Below are 19,050 nucleotides of genomic sequence, written 5' to 3'. Positions count from 1 at the left end.
TTGATATGGGAAAATGATGGGCGTAACCTCCCTTTTGAACGGGAAACGTCTAGTATGCATCGTACGGTAGATGGATGTTAGGACGACCCGGAGCCGAGGTTGATTCTGGAGCTACAGGGACTCCAAAATGTGGGGATCCTGGGGTAACTGTGTGTCTTGACCTCCGCCTCCGCGTCTGAGAGTGGCCCCTCAGCGGTGGATGCCGCCAGATCTGTCTGCAATAGTCTGCATCTTGGCTATTAAGACACTCATTCAATTTGTCAATTCATGTTCGCGTGTCCGTTCGTAAAAGTAGCGCATGCTAACGTATGCTAACAATAAGAGTTTCATCTTCATTCTTGATCAGTGAGCAGACCGCAGCTAACTGCCCTTATCATGCTCAATCCCGTCTTCAAGTCTAAGATTACTGACGAACGCCGTGGCTCGGCGCCCGGTTACCTCCAAACTCTCAGAGCCGCTGTGGCACCACTCTGGCGCATCAACCATGCGGGGAGGCGCCGGCTGTGCCGCGTCTCCAATAGGAACTTCCATAGTCCACTCCGGTGCCTCGGTGCGGCTTCTGGCACCATTGGATTTCCGGTGGGATACTCTGTCGGATTTCAATCCCGAACCAACGTCCCGAACCAACGTCCCGAACCAACGTTCCGAACCAACATCCGTTGCCCGTTGGATTAACTCATGCTTGTTGACGTTGATAGGTAGTTCATGAATTTGAAACTTCGCTGTATTCTTCTAAATCAAAATAAACCATCATGCCACACGATTTGATCTAACTTTTTGATGGCGCATGGACTCTACCATCTATCTATCGCCCGGTTTATGTATATAACGCCTTTCTATGTGCGGTAGTCGCCGTTGATAGTAATGTACTCGTGGCTGTAGTCGCAAGTCCAGTACGTAGCCTCCTTATCACCAGTGCCAAGTCTGACAAGGATCTCCAAGTCCTCAAGCTCCAGAATCTCAGAGGCTCTGGCCTCATCGACCATCTCGGGCTCGCCGTTGACCAGCAGCTTCAGCTCAGCGCTGCCATCGGTGGGGATGAAAGAGACGTTGGTCTTCTCAGGAACGACCTCGGGGACATCAATGACGGCCTGACCAGGCTCGGAAACCAGAGAGTAACCAGTCGCGCACAAAATGCGGCCCCAGTTGGCGTCACGGCCATAGAGAGCAGTCTTGACGAGGGGCGATCTGGCGATGGTGCTGGCGATCTTCCGGGCAGCCTCCTCACTGGCAGACTCGACGACGCGGATGGTGACGAACTTGGTAGCGCCCTCACCGTCACGAACGATGAGCTTGGCCAGGTCGATGGAGAAGTCGGTCAGCACCTCCTTGAAGGCGGCGTAGTCGGGGGAATCCTGAGAGGTGATCTCCTTGCCGCCGGCAGCGCCGTTGGCGAGAAGGGCCATGGTGTCGTTGGTCGAGGTGTCTCCATCAATGGTAATGCTGTTGAAGGAGCGGTCGACGGCGTGCTTGAGGACGGACGGCATGACGGCAGGAGAGATGGGAGCGTCCGTGGCGACAACACCCAGAAGGGTAGCCATATTAGGGTGGATCATACCGGCACCCTTGGTGGTTCCGGCAATGCGGTACTCGACGCCAGGCGAGGAGGGCAGAGTGAAGGTCTTGGACATAAGTTTCGGGAAGGTGTCGGTAGTGCAGATGGCGGTAGCAAAGCTGAGCCAGTGCTTGTGTGAAGAGCCCAGAGCTCCCTGGGCAGTCGGGACGTTGTCGACGATCTTTGCGATGGGCAACCTCTGTCCGATAACGCCAGTGCTCATGACAATGGTCGACGAGGCATCGCCAGCACCACCAACGGCCTTGTCAGCGGCGTGGGCCATGAGGGAGGCATCCTCAAGACCTCCCTTGCCAGTGACGGCGTTGGCACATCCTGAGTTGATGAGAACACTTCGGATGCCCTTGTTGGCCTTCTTCTTCAACAGGTCCCTGCTGAAGGTAACCGGCGCGGCCTGGAACTTGTTCTTGGTGAAGACAGCCGCCGCAGCACAGGGACGGTCTGAGCTCAGAAGAGCGAGGTCAGGCTTCGTCTTGTTTGAAGGCTTGACTCCAACCAAGATACCAGAAGCCTGGAAGCCCTGGGGATATGTGCCTTCCGTCGGGATGTACTTCTTCTTTGCGGCCGGAATGCTCTCAGCGGAGACCGAGTAGCACCGCACAAACTGAGCCAAGTGGCCGGGAAACCTCTTGACGGGCTGCGACATCCTGTCAATTGGAGCGCCCAAGTGATGCGACCAAGCGTACGATATGTGCGGACTGAGCTCGAGAGCCAATGGCTCAGGATTCGGGCTGTAGAAGTTCTGGTCCCGTGTGAGATGTTCGTCGGAAGAGAGAGTTGTTAGTCACGAAAGAGATGAGAGATTTGGGTGAGTGCGATAACGGCAGCGACCTAAAAATTTCGGCAGGGGTGTCACAGCGCTGTTACGCAAAAGGCGCATTGGGACCCAGGACTGAGTCCTGATCCTGGCCATGGACCCTGAAGCTGTGGTCCAAGTCGGAGGGCCGAGTCAATATGACCGAAGCTTCTGATTATTCTTGCATGCGGCCTTTTATTTCATTCCCTGCTTCAGAAGTGAGGAAATAGAATTGAGATGGTTTCCTCTCAATGACATAGGAACTTAGAGCTCTCAGACAGAAGTTGACGGGAGTCTTGCACATGGCACATACAGGTGTGCTGCGCTGGGCTTGAAGCGCTGAAGTCGAATGGCGGGGAGTGGACCCACTCAAGCTTATCGCACCCGTCGCGGTGAGCTTATCGCTCTGCGCAGACAGAAAAAATTCTAGAATCTTGCATCTTGGTCCCTCCAGCTTCTCGTGTCGCGCGACCAGTTCATCTCAACACCCACCTACACCAAACGAGTCCCTGTCGCCCACAAACCCGTCACGATGCCGCCAAACAAGACGAAGACGATCAAGAACAAGCACGCCCAGAGAGGTTCCGGTATCAAAAATTCCAAGGAAGCCTCCAGGAGCGGCCCTCCCGATGGCATCGTTAGGAAATCGAAGGACACCCCGAAGGGGACGAAGCCGCTGAAGGGTAGCAAGAAGTCTGGCCTCGAGGCCCTCTTGAAGAAGCGCAAGAAGAAGGTCTATACGGAGAAGGAGCTTGACATTCCTAAGCTCAACACGATCGTCCCCGCGGGTGTGCAGAAGCCGAAGGGCAAGAAGAAGGGCAAGGTCTTTGTCGATGACAGGGTAAGGCATCTTGTGGCGCGATGACATTCTTATACAGAATTCGCTAACAAAAGACGAACAGGAGAGCATGAACACCATCCTCGCCATGGTCCAGGCCGAGAAGGAGGGTCAGATCGAGTCCAAGATGATGAAGGCGAGACAGATGGAGGAGATTCGCGAAGCCCGCAGGGTAGAGGCCGAGAAGAAGGAGGCGGAAAAGAAGTCGAAGCTGGAGGACACCAAGGAGTCCCTGCGCAAGAAGCGCAAGCGCAACGTCAACACCGAAAACGACAGCAACATCAACGACATCGCCGTCGCCGGGTCCAAGGCCGTCAAGCCCAAGAAGAAGAAGAGCGTGTCGTTCGCATAAATGCATCCGTCGAACGTCTTGCCTCTACGTTATTATCGGTATTATTTTGCATCATGGGTGGCGTTCAGGAGTGCCGAAAACAAAAAGAACAGACTGGGCTGGGATGTGCGGCAGGGGACTTTCAACCCTTTTGCGAGTGTTTGGTGGCGTTCAGAGCAGATACCACGGCGGATCTTGCCCTTCCGCATCAGCTTAGTGCATTACCTAGGGCATTCTTCATCACGTCGGGTGGCCAGCTGGTGATGTACATCTATCTTTATGGCGAGTCCATCTATTTGTCTTATTCCCTGTCTATAGCTCTGTATAATCCCCAGACATGTCTAAATGGAAGGGAAATGGCTAAATCTATACACTGTTTTGACGTTCTATGCAACCTTACTACTCCCGGACCTTGATCTCCATTCTATGTTTTGCCGCATCAAAGTGGTACTCTGCGCTGCCATTGGTGACGGGAACTCCGTTCGTCTTGGGAGGCAATGCGTTATGATCCACGTTGAAAGCCATGTGGTTGAAGAAGTTTGTGACCGGCTTGGCGTGCCATCTTCCACCACCCGGCTCAAACCAGCAAAGGTGGCCGCCGAGAGAGGTCGTGCACAGAACCGTGTAGGGGTTCTTTTGGAACTCTTCGTAAGGAATGGCCTCTTCCACTGCAATCTGTCGGGTCTGTTAGCATAGAATCATCTTTTGGCGCATGACGGGGACACTTACCGGATCGTCCTTGGCGTGAAGAGCGAGGAAGGGAACCCTGATGGCCAAGACGGCATCGCAAGACGAGGCATCTCTGTAGTATGCTGACTCCGTTGGGTAGCCCCAGCTGATGCACCTGCGGAAGTCAGTCAAGGGCCGGTCAAAGAAGGGATAAGACGTACTGGACTTCTCTGTCGAATTCATCGAGGTACGTGACGTTGTTGAGACGCTCGAGATCTAGCTTGGTGTACTTTTCCATCGCCTCTCTGTGGCCGTTGATGAGTTGCTTCATGCTCTCTGCATCCCTGTGTTAGTTGGATGTTGAGTTGGTTAAACCAAAATATGGAGAACTTACGGCCCATAACTCTCTGGTAAACCTCCCTTCCAATGAGTGTTCTCTTCAGTGCCTTGTTGGCAACCTCCAAGTTGAAGGGGTTGGAGCAAACGATAGCAGCCGTCAACAGACAGTTGGTACCCTCCTCACCGCAGTACTATCAAAGTCAATATGGGATAAACACAAAAAGCAGTCAACAGCTCCCACTCACGTTTGTCAACATATTTGCGCCAAGGGAGAAGCCCAGACCAAACAGGGGCCGGTTGGGAAACTTTTCTCTCAACCACTTGACCGTCTGATTTCAACATCGTGTTAGTCACTTCTCACTCGAAAATCCTGACGAGCAACCGACCTGTCTGAAATCCCAAGTTGCCCTTGCGTTGTACAACGTGCCACTGGTGAACTTGCTCTTAGCGCAACCTCGTGAGTTGACAACGCAGATGTCCCATTCTCCAGACTCGACAAGCGGTGCAATCGCGTGTCGTAGGTAGATCTCATGAGATCCACCAGAAAGACCGTGAAGCACGACCAGCTGCGGCCTCTCGTCGTCTGAAGGCAGCGCCGCGAGCTCATCGTCCTTGAAGTAGACCGTTCGGGGCGGGAGAGTCTCGTCCGTCTCCTCGAAAGGCTTCGTCACAAAGTCAACTGCAAATGTACCCTCAACAGCCTTGGAGTCGGCGTCGAACACATGGCGCTTGTAGTAGATAGGGGGGCCGTGTTGCTTGGTCGCCGTCCACATCGTCTGCACATGGCCATTGAACAGAAGCGGGTTCATCTGGCATGGCGGTATGACTTTTTCGCAGACCTTGAGTATATCAGTCTTAGAGCCATCCTTCTCCTTCAGCGACAAAGGTGCCGGCGAGTGCGTGAAGTTAATCTTGGCTCGACCTAGCCACTCCATGATTCGGAGATTTCGGGAGAGTGACGCTCGAGACAGATTGGCTTGAGAAGCAACGGTGAGTGGCGGGAGTGGCGCCTCTAGGTTGTTTTTTGAAGAGTTGGGGTTAGGCAGCACAAGCGCTTTAAAAAGGCACAGAGTGATCGAAATGCAATATTTTGTCAGTAAACGGGACAAAGTTGAGAGCTATCACGTTAAATTATATATGGCCATGTGAAAACGGAGAACAGAGACACAAGTCATGACGGTGGAGCCCCCAAGGGCCCCCCAAAATGCCCCGTAGCTTGTTTGCTACCGCTGGGACAAACACCAACGGCGGCAGAAAGGCAACCGGACGACTTGTCTTCTTTCGGTGCAGCACCGAGGCTCGTTCCAATGAGGCAGATCGGCACCGGGTTCACCGATCGCCCGTCCTGCAGAGAAGGAATTCGGTCCTATGCGAGCATATGTACGAGTCCCGAGAGCGTGGACAAGAAGAACTAGCGGTTGAGCAGCCCGAAATACACATAGGCAGCTCGAGTTGAGCCGAGGCACAGGCTGGCCACCCAATTAGAGTGGGCTGTTGAGTCGGACATTAAACTCATTCTTGGCCAACTACGTCGCTTCAGGAGGCGAACGCTCCTAGTGTTCTCTTCTGAGCCACTCGAGGCGGTGGGTTCAAGACCACCAGTCTCATCGCGGGCTTCTCGCCCGCTTCCATGAAAATAATAACCATCGAACGAAGGAAAAGACAGGCACGTTGAGATTGGTTCTGGCAACAATGTGTTCCAGCCGGGCGAGACGGGACCAACCCAAAGCCGCCTCGAATGTCATGGGTTCGGTGTCCCGTGCATCGGTCGATGACCCGGCTAGTCTCGTCTAAGTGGATCCCCTTCCCATGCACGTGTAATTATGTAAGGCGTGCAGGGGCTCTTGGGCATCTCCCGCCAGTGGTTCCTGACGTGAGCCTCGCGACCTGCGGGTGCGGCTATTGGACAGCAACCGCGTCGCAACAATCAGCCCAGTTCCTGTCGCAGTCGATTCAACAAGGCGGCCATCGAGACGATTTGTAGCGACGTCTGCGCCTGCGCTCCCTATGCAGTCCCAAAGATGACCTACCGGGGCTCCTTGCCTTCGGGGCAAGCCTTTAATGGCCAGCAGCACCTACCTCAGACGTACCACGATCCATACGGCAATGGCAACCCAAACGGCCAGAACCAAACCTTCCAGAATGCCTCCTATGGCAGTCTCGGACAGGCGCAACCTTCCCATGGCAACTTCCATCAATCGCCTGTTCCTTCTCCCATCGTACCTCCCGCGCCCGCGCCGATGAACATGCAGCAAAACGGCTACGGCCACTATCCTTCTGCCTACGGCGGCAACTTCCCGCAGCAGCAGCAGCAACCGCACCAGCCGCAGCCGCAGCAGCACTATCCCCAACATCAAAGCCAACAGTCCTTTGCCCACAGCAATGTGATGAACTCTCCCTTTGTGTCTCCCCACGTACCTCACGCTGCTTTTCCTCCCCAGAATACTCAAGCAGTGCGATCGCCCGCCCTCGTTACAGCATCCGTGCCGACCCCAACAGCGCCGACCTTCGCCGAGTACCAGCCCTCCACGCCGCAACAGCCGCAACATCAAGCCCAATACCAGCAACACTTTCAGCAACCGGTTCAGCCGCAGCCTCGTCATCAGGTTCAGCAACAGCCGCAGCACGTACAACCGCAGGCGACGCAGTATGCCCAGTTCTCTCCGCCATCAATGGGTCACAACCAGAGTGTCCCCGTTCTAAATCAAGCCTTCGCGGAACCCTCGCAAGTACAACCGAGTCCAGAGCCCAACCACGCGAACTCTCCCGTCGTCCAGCCTGCCAGGTCCCCCAGTCTGGCGAGGAAGTCTCCTGCCATATCGTCTATGAACTCTCCGGCGGTGTCATCACGGGGTTCCCCGGCCCTGTCCACAAAAGCGAGATCCTACGATACCACCGCGATCCTCATACATGTGGCCGAGGAATGCTTCGAGAAAGCTCACCGCGGCGTCCAAAAGGTCGCTGCGTCCTTAGCGGAGGAGCAGGTGCGCGAATACCAAAAGCTGATCACTACCGGACTTGCCTGCCTTGAGGCGGCTTTCCAGAGCAACCGTCTATCGCCGAGACAAGAGGCCCGGGCACGGTTGAGATATGCCTCTATTCTCTGCGAGGAGACTGAGAACCTTCAAGAGGCCGAGACGGCGCTCAGCAAGGGTATTACTATTTGCGAGAAGGTTGGTTCCACACAGCCCCGCCGTGCTGATCACCATACTGACATACCCCTAGCATAGATACGCTGACCTGAAGTACTGCATGCAATACTTGCTGCTAAAGGTACTTTTTCAACGAAATCAAAAGGCGGCCTTCATTGCCATTGACAGAAACATATCCGACTCTCAGACGTGCGTCGCTTCTGCCATAGTGAGAATGAGGACATGCTGACTCATGGAACAGTTTCAAGCACCATCATTGGGTCTATGCCTTCCGCTTGCTGAAGGCTACATTCCATGTGCATGCTGGTACTCCTCCTGATGCCCCATTGCTAGAAAATCTTCGCTCTCTTGCGATAATGGCAATTGAGCGTCACGATAGCGCAATGGTAGTGTTTGCCTCTCTCCTCGAAGGTCTTGCACTGCTTCGGGTGATTCGGTTTGATACGATTGAGCGTGTGCAAACCTGCCTTGCTCAGGTATCCAAGTATCAATTCGACCCGATTGTTCGAATCCCGCAGCTAGAAATCTTGACATTGCTTCTCGATCTAGCCTGCAGCATGCACCAAAAGACGCCGGATATCTTGATACACAAGCTGAAGTCTCTTCAAGCGAAGTTGGATGACAATATGGGTTCTTCGACATGGAGCGACCTGAATCCTGAGATTCTGATCCCAATCAACAAACATTCGGCACCAGCCGCCATCCTGAGTGACGACACGAGCGCTATTCTCAGAGCAGGGTCATCCAGACACGATTACGTGGTGATGACTTTCATGAACAGACTTGAGATCGTCGTTTTGACGTAAGTTGTCCAGAGCTGTTCGTATAGATGCAGTGCTAACACCATGCAGCTATACCTTCAGTGGCCTTGCCGGCATGTACAGACCTGGTCCGGAATCTAGGAGGAGTCACGAGTTCTGGAAGGAGGGTTTTGAAGTATTAGCGAAGTGTAAGTCTAGTTGTGGTTCATATTGAACTGTGTGCTAACGCGATCAAAGGGAACAAAGAAGTGGTGCCAAAGTTGTCTGGCTCGTCCCTGCAGGGGTCTATCGAGCAGGCCAAGTGGAGGACTGAGATGTTCTGCTATCTGCAAGCTCTGACCGGGCTGTACTTCGCCACTCATAGCCAATGGTCTAAAGTCGAGCAGTGTGTGGCTCAGCTCCAGCAAGCGATTACGCCAGCCGTCAACGACATTTTCAACATCTTCTCACTATACCTTTCAGGAGTCTACCATCAAGGCACAGGCGACCTTGAGACCGCTCTCATTCTATTTGAGGACGAACGGCTGGACCTACTGGCGGGTTTTGGTAATTCCAGCGGCAAGAAACCAGCATACATGGAGCTGTGCATTCTCGCTGGTCTGAACCGTCTTTGGATCCTCCAAGATCCCGCATATCGCGATTCAGTGACTTCAACCGATCTCTTGGACAAGCTGAGGGGGCACTGTATCGAGCACCAGGACCCAGACATCCGGACTGCTTTCAATCTCGTTCAAGCAACAGCTCAGACCAATCCTCCTCCGTCAATGCACCAGATTAAGACGAGCATCACAAATTCGCTGAATGGCTCAAAGGTTACGGGAAACACACATTGCTTGGCGATAGCCCTGAGCATCATGCGGTACAGGCTGTTCGACAATGTGGTGGGAGAGCAGGCCCTCAAGAGCGCGAAGGCAGCTTCTACGCAGGCCAAGCGGAGTGGGAATTTGCTGTGGATGAGTGTTGCAGATGGCATGTTAGCCGACTCTTTCGAGGTACAGGCAATGTTTGCAGATGCCGAGGCAGCACGACAGACGGCGACAGAGTATGCATCTTACGCGTTGACGGGCAAGGAATAAGCTTCGGTTGAGCTTCGTTTGTAGATGGCGTAGGATCTGGCGTCTGGAACGGTATTTGGTTTGACGTGAGTTGGTGGTTGTTTGGGAACGCATAATACCCCCCACATGTATCGCTTCCGAGCGAAACGGGCGGCTACTGGGCTGATACCACCCATTTGATCCCGTCACAAAAAATTGTCATTGATCGAATTCCAAGTAAAAACTCGCGTCCAGTGCTGCTTGCAGGCGACAAAGAGGTGAGGTCGTTTCGGACGGATCATAGATACGTACAGGGATCAGCATGGCAATTAAGGTCGTCCCGGCAGGTGGACCCGGTCGCGTCAATCATTGCGCGCCGTAGAACTACCAGAAAAAAAGAAAAAAAAATTCAAGACCAACTACAAGCCCACCTTCTCACACAGTTCCCCAATGCGCCCCAGGGAATTCGTCGACAATTTCACGCAATGTTCCGTGCGAACCGTCTGCGTATTCAAAGCCTCAGGGTATCGCATGTTTGCGTGTCCTGCAAACCATCTACAGCATCGTCATGTAGAGTTCGACCTCCCTTCCTCACGAACGCCACCCTTGCTGGTGGCCGAACGTTCTCAGACGATGCCCAGGCACCAGCTGCTTCCGAAGCCGCAACGGCCGACTCGACCGACAAGAAACCGCAGAAGCCAAAGAAGAAATCCAAGGGACCTCGCCGCCCGGTGAGTCCCCGCCGAGTCACTCCAACGAAGAAGACATGGACTTCGGATCAAACCCCGCAAGTCTCCACGGGCGAGCCGACTCCCGAAGTTATCATGGATGTCTATAAATCTTTGCAGAGCCTCGAAAGAAGCTATCGCTCGATCAACCAGAGGATGGCTGGCCTGCACAAAGAGGCGACAAAGTTCCCCGAGGACTCTGACATGACCGGGAAGGGGGAGAAGCCTATTATCTATGATGCGTCGCTAGTGCGACAGACAAAAAAGCTGGAGGCCAAGATTGCCACAGTCAAGGGCACTTTGAACGTTCTGAAAGATGTTCTGGGCAACCAGCAGATCCCTCTCGAGAGCTTGACGAAACGACCGAGCGAAACAGCATCTTCGCCTCAGCCCGCCAGCTCGAAAGAGGTTGGAGAATCGGATGCGCAAACGAAACCACGAAAAGGCTCAAAGGCACCGAAGAGTTCGACCAAATCGCAGGGAACGTCTGAGCAAAAGGCAGCTGGGGAGCGAAAGGCTGTGCAATTGACATCGTTGGCCGGTCGCTTTGCTCTTGCGGCTGCCGGTGCGCCAGCATCTGGCTCTTTTACCAGTTCCCCAACACCGAAGACACCCGACGACGGAAACACTAAGTCGGCCGATTCTAAAAAGAAAGGGAAATCCAAGCGACCCTTGAATGTCGAAAGAGTCCATGCAAACAAGCTAGCCCTGCAACCGGTGGAGCAGGACATGCCTGAAGTACCAAAGTTGTCATATGGTCTTGATAGAGCCCTGTTCAATCCTGGGGTTTACCAGTTGCAAGATCCGCACTCTCGAGTGTACAACTTCGACCCCTACCTGGCAAACATCATGCCGATCAACGAATTTGACTTCAATGCGCTGAAGAAATATGTCACTTCTTCAAAAGACCAGACTTTGTTTGGACTTGCTTCAAAGCTGGAGAAGAGGTACTGCGGATCTACTTCGAGCATGACAGCGATGCTATCACACTTTCACTTCCTGCTTTCTGCGTGGCGGCCGATCAATGCATCGACCCTGAGCCAGACCTTCAGAGCCGAAAATTCCAACTTTACCCAAATCATGCGATCGCCAGCCGCTACATTCCTGCATCTCCGCGATGGGGTCTACTCCATCGACGCGGACAAGGAATTCGATTTTGCTAGCATCCTGAGCATGCTAGGAAAGTCTATGGAGAAACTTTTAACGCTACCACGAGACGAGTTTGAGAGGTATAGAAAGAAGAACTCGGATCAGATTACGGAAGAGGAGCGGAATGCTGAAGAAGCCTTTCACTTCACAACTTTCGGAGACTTTCTCATGCGCTCACAACTGGACGCTTATGATCCACGCTTGCCTGGCACCGGCATGTTCGACTTGAAAACTCGATCTGTTATCTCCATTCGGATGGATGCCACGGGATACCAGAAGGGTCTGGGTTACGAACTTCGGAATCGATTCGGCAATTGGGAATCCTTTGAACGCGAGTACTACGACATGATTAGGTCAACGATGCTCAAATACTCTCTGCAAGTGCGGATGGGCCGAATGGACGGTATCTTTGTGGCATACCACAACACTCAGCGCATCTTCGGTTTCCAATACATCAGCTTAGAGGAGATGGACTTTGCTCTTCACGGTACAGAGGACAAACAACTCGGAGACCTGGAGTTTAAGCTTAGTCTTCACCTGCTCAATAAGGTGCTAGACCGTGCCACCAAGCGTTTCCCTGGACGTTCAATCCGCCTTCACATCGAGACTCGGCCGACCAACCCTCCACTCATGTACATCTTCGCAAAGCCTGTTACGCATGAACAAATCGAGAAGATTCAGACAACTCAACATGCAGCGATTGCCGAGTACGAGAAGGAGATTCTTGGTCTCGTCCAAGAGGGAGAGCGTGAGAAACTGGAAGCTGAAGACGTAGATTCAGAATTGGAACAGGCGGCAGAGGAAGAGGTCGAGGCTGTTGTGGACGGAACTAGGAGTCAACAGCTGCAGACCCAGGAATTCTGGGAAGAAATGCAAGAGAAGGTGGATGCAGCTATCGAGGATGATGCCTTGGGTGTTGACCACGTGCGCGAAGCCATTCGCGATGCTCTTCAGCAGAGTGGATTGCTTGAGGCAAGATCCCCCCAAGAAGCGGATACTTACGTCGATGCCTTACTCGGAGTTCTGGTCCGCAGCGCCAAGGATGTTAGGCAAACCAAATCCACGAACGTCGAGAGCGGGTCATTGGCAGTTGAAATCGATGCGGCAGGCGAAATGAGTGTGTCAGACAAGGCGACCACAACCGATGAGCTCACGGAGACTGCGCAGGCAAATGCGCAGGCAGCTGAGACGGAGCTGCTGCAAGAGGTTGAGTCTGCTGCCGCCGCCGAGGAGCAGGATTCAGCCGCACGCCGGTCTCGCGACACAAGTCTTAAGGAGCTCATTCTCCGCCTCGCCCTAAGCGTAGATGAGAAGCCTGAGTACGACGATATTCAAGCAGCCGACGAAGATGCAGTCTCGGACGATTCTAAGCTTTCAAACTTTGGACTGATTCTCTCGGAGCTCGTAGCCAAATCAAAGGCCAAAGACGGCGGTTTAACTACAAGAGCGGATGAGATCGACGCTCCAAGCAACCCCTTGACAGGCCCAGAACAGTCAAGCCAGGAGACTGTCGAGCGCGGACCTGAAGAACAGGAGGATGCGGACGATGAGCTTTTAGGTATGCACTTGACAGTGCGGAACACCGTCAACGGAAAGGTGGTGGAACGTCCGGTCTCCAAATCCGAGAGGCTGGATTGGCAACTAGAGTACTCCCTCGATGAAATGGACGTGGCACAGGCTCAGAAGCTTTACAGGCGCCTGAAAGACAGGCGAAGAAAAGCTCTGGAAAAGGGAGACGAGCACCGGGACACTGAGTGGTACAAGATGTTCAAAGGGAATCTGAAGAAGTTCAGTGATGAGGGTCGTCGATACCGCCAGGAGAAGGACAACATTGAGAAAGATTTGCCGGTTCATGTCTTCGGCAAGGATGAAGTCATGACGTACGATGAGGCGTTTGGATATTTGAAGGAGTGGAGGAGGCACCCGCACGAGGAGCTGAATGGAAACGAGTCGAAGGAAATGAACGTTCTTGATCTTGAGGACGTTGACGCGGAGGAAAACAAAACGGAGACTGACGAGAAGAGATCCTCGTCATAGCGAATGTACGACAAAGAAAACTTGTAAACTCATTGTATATAATCACCTGTACAATAGAAGCCTAGGACAGTGATGATGTGTTCTGGTTATTCATCTCTGACTATCTTGCACTTGGTTTTCGCGTCCAGCAGTCTTTACGGGATATTTCTATTCTTCAGAGGAGACCTCTATTTTTACTGTGCTAGACCGACTACTTTCTCTAGGTATGGGCTCATGTACAGTCTACCTTACTGTCGTCGCCGTGTCACCTGTATCGTTATCGCCTCTCCTGTTGTCGTCGATTCTGCCGTCGCCGCCTCCTCGTTATAGTTCTTGCAACTACCGTCATTACTACTACTATTGTCCTTAGCGAAGGTATAATTTCAACTTTATGTATGGCGTATACAGGAAATCTTGCTGCGCAGACATAGGAAAACAAGGCGATCTCCTTCAGGGCGCTACTGAAGCTACAATGGTCTGAAGAGACCAGGTTACCTCCAAAACGTTCAGGGCTTCTATTCACCTCTTGACTCGCAAGCCCCCGGCGAAGAAACCTCCCAACCGACTTGATAAATGCACGAAACGTTCCGAACGCCGTTTCATTATGTTGTTCGCTCACGTCGGACTGCTGGTAGTGCCAAGCCACGGATGATTGGTCGCTGCCAAGGGTTCATGCACGATGCTGACGCTGACCTCTGTTCCTGCCTATTTGAAGCCTGGTCTCAGCGTGGTTGAAATCTTTCAACCGCATTAGGCTTTTCGAAGAAGCAGTCACTCTTGGTCACCAGAGTTTCTCGACTTTCATGGCCGATGCTCGAGTCTATCATGTCTCCTGCGACAGAATCACAACCCGACGAGCTTCAAGCACACTTAAGCAGTCCTCTTGTCTCTGATAAGCAAGAATCATCAATGCATTCGTCCCGTCTACGAAACTTCCTCAGGAGCTGGCAAAGACTGTCTTACATCTCAATTCCAACCTGTTTACCTGACATAGTCACTTCTCATCTCTGTGGGCGCTGCCGCGAGCTTGAGGAGAAACTTCTGCGCCCACAGCTACCAATTAGCAGTGTGCATGATCATGAACTGGCCGAGTTCAGATATGAACATCACAACTGGGACTCTCTAAAACAATCTGCTGAACGAGGCTGCAGACTTTGTCAGGTTTTCAGAGCCGGCTGTCTAACCCAGTTTCGGGAGAGTTCCTCAGATAACAGGCTGGAGACCATGAAAGAAGTAGACAGCTGGATTCAGAGCCACGCGTCAGGACCGACCCTTATTGATGGTCGTGTCAAGAGAAGAGCGCTTCGCCAGAGCTCCGATGGGCGCACTAATCTGGAGACCAATAATCCGACGCACTGCTGGGATTGCAGTTTTATTTCCTTCAGATTCCTCAGCTTTGAGAAAAGAGCCGGCTTTCTGATTGGGAGTGGAGAAGGCAAGTTCGTTCGTTATTTCTCCCGAGAAACAGACCGAAAGCCAAGCCTTCAAGGACGTCAAAATCTGATTGGACACAGGAAATACCTCCGGCTTACAAAGAGGGGGTTTCATGGCCAGGAAATGTAACAAAAGTCCAGACCTGATGCTCGCTAAGCAATGGATTTCGCACTGCAATCACGACGACCACATTTGTATAGAGAGATACACGTCTGAACAGCCAGATCAGAGCGAGAATCCTACACGTCTTCTGCTAATAGATCAAGATGCTCGCCGGGTCCGGCTAATTCAAACAATTCAAGGGGAGAGATACGAGTACGTCACTCTAAGCCATCGATGGGGTCACAAGAAAACCGCATCAACCAAGAAGGAAAATGTCCACAGCCACGTACACAGAGGGATTCAGACATTGGATCTCCCGGCAACATTCAGAGACGCTGTTGTTGTGACACATACTATTGGATACCAGTACTTGTGGATCGACTCGCTGTGTATCGTACAGAACGACCCAGAAGACTGGGAGCTTGAGTGTCCTCGAATGGCATCGATTTACCAGGGCTCCGTTTTGACCATAGCGGGCACAGCAGCAATAGACTCTCATTCGGGTTTATTGAGAGAACGGGAATTTCTTGGAGATCCTTCATACCAGACGAAACTGCGATATCGCGATGAGCTTGGCAATGCCCAGGAGCACCTGACTCTGTACTACCCAGGACGACCCTCTACCCACGGTGGTCTCCACGACGCCTTCCCTGAGTTGCCTGAAGACCATGCTCGGAGTTCAGTACTGCAAAGCCTCGGTTGGACGCTTCGCGATACCCTCTCTGAATTCCCCGAAGTGCCGGACCACAACTCGGTACTGCAAGGCCGTGGATGGATTTTCCAAGAGGGCCTCCTTTCGCGCCGCACGCTCAATTTTGCTCCAGGACAGATGTACATGATATGTCATCAGGGTGCACGATATGAGACGAGCCTTTATCAGGGGGTGTTTCCTCATCCTGACTCAACTGTAAACCCAACCTATCCTCCCGTTAGGGCAACAAGGTGGGAGACGGATTTCGGATATTACCGTTGGTGGAGGGGAACAGTTGCAAAGTATTCGTCCTGCCAATTTACCACCATCATGGATCGCTTGCCAGCATTATCGGGAATCGCAAATCGCTTCAAGCCTCCCGAGCCGGATCAATACCTTGCTGGGATATGGAGACATGATATCCTGAGATCTCTGCTTTGGAGGCGCAGAGGGAAGCCACATAGCGATGCACCTGCTGAATATCTTGGGCCCAGCTGGTCTTGGGTGTCTGTACCAGCCAGAATCGAGTTTATCCACGTTGAAGACGGCAGTACATCAGTATCTTGTGCAAGTTTGGTGTCCGCTGCTACAGTGCCAAAGGGAGTCGATGCCTACGGAAGAGTTGCCAGTGGAACGATACTGATGCGAGGCAAGGTATCCAAAATAGCCTTTGAAGAAGCTGTTCAGAAGGACGAGCAGTTTTTGAAGCCACGGCCCGTCATTTCCAGACCTGGTTGGTACGAGCCTCCAGAGTTCTATGTTGACGACCCCGGGTGGACACCTCCTGTATCTAAACCTGCAGACGTAGATGATGCTCCCGACGACGAAACATACCCAGGACCCCGGAGATTTCTGCTCCTGCTGATCAGCATTGTGCGGTTTATTGGTGGCAGGGCATATCTATTGGCTCTGGAGCGAGTGTCTGGGAAGGAGCCCGTATATCGACGGGTCGGTGTTGTCGTCAGGAATCAGACGCGAGTCGACATTGATGAATTCGTGGAAAGCTTCGAAGATTGGGAAGAAACGGAGATAGCTATCATTTGACGCAAGGGATGATCGAGACGAGATTATTACAACAATAGATTGGCTTGCAGCTGATGAGTTCGAAATTCAATGTCTCATTCGGAAGGCTACTTCATGAATGCGAGTCGTCTAAAATACAGTGCCATCACTCTTAATGATAATGGGACTCGACTTCGTCTTCGGCCTCCGCTGCGCCGCAACCTCACGTCCGGACTTCCACGTACCAGCCTCCAGTAGTTGCGCCATGCTCAGCTGAACGCCATCACCCATACGGGGCTGGATCTTGCCGTACAGCTTGTCAATCAGCACCAGCGTCATGGCTCTCCACTCCACGATAACATCGTCTCCCGCATCGAACATGGGCAGCTCTTCACCCGATGCCTTCAGTCCGCGGTCGAGCGTGTCCTTCTTCAGGACAAGCACGCCGAGATCGACGAACAGGCCGCCGTTGCGGTATTCTGGTAGAGCGGTCAGAGAGTCTGCGTTGGTCCACTCCAAACCCAAGACCCTCTGAAACGGGACCATCAGGGAGTAAGTAAGCCATTGAGTGAGCTTGTGGAAGGGTTGGATGCCCTCTGCGGGGTCGGAGCTGCCGGACGTGTTCTTGAGGGTGCTCAAAGGCCATGCGTCACCAATCGGCGTGCCGTTGATTGTTGTGCGATCCTTGGGCCAGCAGGGAATAAGAAGAGCTTGGAGAGTATCCCAGAGGAAGAGAACATCGAGCTTGGCGGAGTCACCGGCTGACTTGATCAAGCAGTCTACAGTCCAGTCAGTAAGGGCAATCATCCACGTTATGAGACTATGAAACTTACCAACTAAGTTACCCGGGCGGCCCTCAGCCCCGAAGACATCTGGATGAGCGAGCAATGACCCTCCCAAGCTCCTGAGAAGCGCCGCACGAGAATCGACTCCCAACATGGGGTTGCTGTCAGATACTTGGAAGCCCTTTGCAAGCTCACTGGTCTCAAGCTTCTCCAGCCCCTTGCCTGTGAATTCTATGTAAGCTTTCTATACACGGGAAATAAAGAATCGCACTGCTTACCATCGACTATCGGAATGGATCCTGAGGTGTAAGACAAGGACTTGAACATATGCAGACTAGCTACAGCGATTCCCTCACTACGCTCATAGACCTGATCGGTTCCGGGCTCTGTGTATCTCCAGTGGTCTCCTGCACCAGCATCCAAAAGTACAGAGACAAAGAAGAGGTCGATGAGACGGCGGGTCACTTCAGTCTTGTCGCACCCCTCCTTCTTCCACTCCTCTATGATGTTGGCAACGCGGGGCTCATTTCCAACTTCAAAATGTTGCCAGCGCCCGTGAGGAGGAATGGTGTCAAACTTGTCTGGGCCGTAGTCACGCTTAAGGTGACATGTTAGTTGCAGACGAGATTGAGAGAATCGGGTATCCCTTACCTTGATCACAGAAGCAACGAAGTCAACAACCTCATCCAGCTTATCTTCCCGAACCTCAAAGTGGCTCAGCTTGCCAGACTTGGCGGCTTCTCCCACAATCTTGGACCGATCGCGGACAGCCTTAAGGGAAAGCAAATACTTAACTTGAGAATCCATGGTGAGTATTGATGAATGTTAAAAGGAGATAGGTTTGGATGAGATCAAAGAGGGTGTGAAGGTGGTCGTTCAGACGCTGCAGCAGTGGTAAGCCGGGGAACCCCGCACTCATATAGCACTCGTGACAGGCCTGGTTTAAGCCACTTAGGCGGGGGATGTGCCTAGCAACAGGGCGCTAGTGACCTGGAAACGCTGATGCATGCAAGGGATATCGGGAGGCTCCGACGAGCTTATCTCGATTACAAGAGGCGGTGGCCCCCGGGCAAAGAGGAGAACGGTCCTCGACTCCATCAAGGGACAACATTGAACGTCGCGATTTGACTGGAATTGCATTACTTTTAGTCAGACCCCTTTGCAATGAGCCTAGCAAACAGTGGGATTAATACTAATTATTGACCTGGCAATGCGGGGTAGTGACGTTTCGAAGGCCAAGATGCATTACCATCACGCGCCGCTGAGCCCCGAAACGCGACGGACATGCATGCATGCCCATGCAGACGAACGTAGCTGTCTTCATTACGTAGTTTGTAACTGTGTCAAGTTTGACAAAGATTAACTTCTCAGTCAAGCGTACTCAACAGGTAAGACAGCGAGAAACACGTTCCCGGTCGCTGATGGACTAACGACACCAGTTGTTTACTTCAATGCGTGATAATATTTACGATGGCCCCAGAGGTATCTATACAACTGTTAGCAATGGCGACCCCGTCCATTTGAAGTGACGACAGACCATTGCAATGTTCTTGACCTGTTTTTGACCAACTCCCATAATGTTCCTTTCCTTAACGCCTGCTTTGCATTACTGTGATGTCCCATTGAGGGCAACCCGATACCGGTAAAAGC

The 19,050-nt window shown here is 52.6% G+C and overlaps 7 protein-coding genes across 7 annotated transcripts; 4 read left to right on the top strand and 3 right to left on the bottom strand.

Annotated features, from left to right (window-relative positions):
- Window positions 1-836: 836 nt before the first annotated feature.
- On the bottom strand, window positions 837-2,219 carry GCG54_00001571 (Arginine biosynthesis bifunctional protein ArgJ; the record flags this gene model as incomplete). The annotated part of the gene is made up of 1 exon (XM_045401685.1): window positions 837-2,219. One exon carries the CDS (start codon window positions 2,217-2,219, stop codon window positions 837-839), a length of 1,383 nt encoding a protein of 460 aa, XP_045270414.1.
- A 682-nt stretch (window positions 2,220-2,901) lies between these two features.
- On the top strand, window positions 2,902-3,559 carry GCG54_00001570 (60S ribosomal subunit assembly/export protein LOC1; the record flags this gene model as incomplete). The annotated part of the gene is made up of 2 exons (XM_045401684.1): window positions 2,902-3,210; window positions 3,272-3,559. The coding sequence occupies 2 exons, from the start codon at window positions 2,902-2,904 to the stop codon at window positions 3,557-3,559; spliced, it is 597 nt and encodes a 198-aa protein (XP_045270413.1).
- Window positions 3,560-3,937: 378 nt separating this feature from the next.
- Window positions 3,938-5,481, bottom strand: GCG54_00001569 (putative esterase; the record flags this gene model as incomplete). The annotated part of the gene is made up of 6 exons (XM_045401683.1): window positions 3,938-4,222; window positions 4,268-4,382; window positions 4,429-4,543; window positions 4,602-4,737; window positions 4,792-4,875; window positions 4,933-5,481. 6 exons carry the CDS (start codon window positions 5,479-5,481, stop codon window positions 3,938-3,940), a joined length of 1,284 nt encoding a protein of 427 aa, XP_045270412.1.
- A 1,086-nt stretch (window positions 5,482-6,567) lies between these two features.
- Window positions 6,568-9,535, top strand: GCG54_00001568 (uncharacterized protein; the record flags this gene model as incomplete). Its single annotated transcript, XM_045401682.1, has 5 exons — window positions 6,568-7,719; window positions 7,772-7,887; window positions 7,940-8,500; window positions 8,550-8,647; window positions 8,697-9,535. The coding sequence occupies 5 exons, from the start codon at window positions 6,568-6,570 to the stop codon at window positions 9,533-9,535; spliced, it is 2,766 nt and encodes a 921-aa protein (XP_045270411.1).
- A 443-nt stretch (window positions 9,536-9,978) lies between these two features.
- Window positions 9,979-13,407, top strand: GCG54_00001567 (mRNA degradation protein; the record flags this gene model as incomplete). The annotated part of the gene is made up of 1 exon (XM_045401681.1): window positions 9,979-13,407. One exon carries the CDS (start codon window positions 9,979-9,981, stop codon window positions 13,405-13,407), a length of 3,429 nt encoding a protein of 1,142 aa, XP_045270410.1.
- A 1,749-nt stretch (window positions 13,408-15,156) lies between these two features.
- GCG54_00001566 (uncharacterized protein) lies at window positions 15,157-15,348 on the top strand (the record flags this gene model as incomplete). Its single annotated transcript, XM_045401680.1, has 1 exon — window positions 15,157-15,348. One exon carries the CDS (start codon window positions 15,157-15,159, stop codon window positions 15,346-15,348), a length of 192 nt encoding a protein of 63 aa, XP_045270409.1.
- Window positions 15,349-16,765: 1,417 nt separating this feature from the next.
- Window positions 16,766-18,207, bottom strand: GCG54_00001565 (Protein urg3; the record flags this gene model as incomplete). Its single annotated transcript, XM_045401679.1, has 3 exons — window positions 16,766-17,394; window positions 17,449-17,622; window positions 17,679-18,207. 3 exons carry the CDS (start codon window positions 18,205-18,207, stop codon window positions 16,766-16,768), a joined length of 1,332 nt encoding a protein of 443 aa, XP_045270408.1.
- Window positions 18,208-19,050: the final 843 nt, after the last annotated feature.

The sequence above is a fragment of the Colletotrichum gloeosporioides genome (assembly GCF_011800055.1).
Source record: "Colletotrichum gloeosporioides strain Lc1 chromosome Unknown consensus_7, whole genome shotgun sequence".
Taxonomy (NCBI): Eukaryota; Fungi; Ascomycota; class Sordariomycetes; order Glomerellales; family Glomerellaceae; genus Colletotrichum; species Colletotrichum gloeosporioides.
The sequence above is the reverse complement of the archived record's forward strand: the minus strand, read 5'-3'. Positions and strand labels throughout refer to the sequence as shown.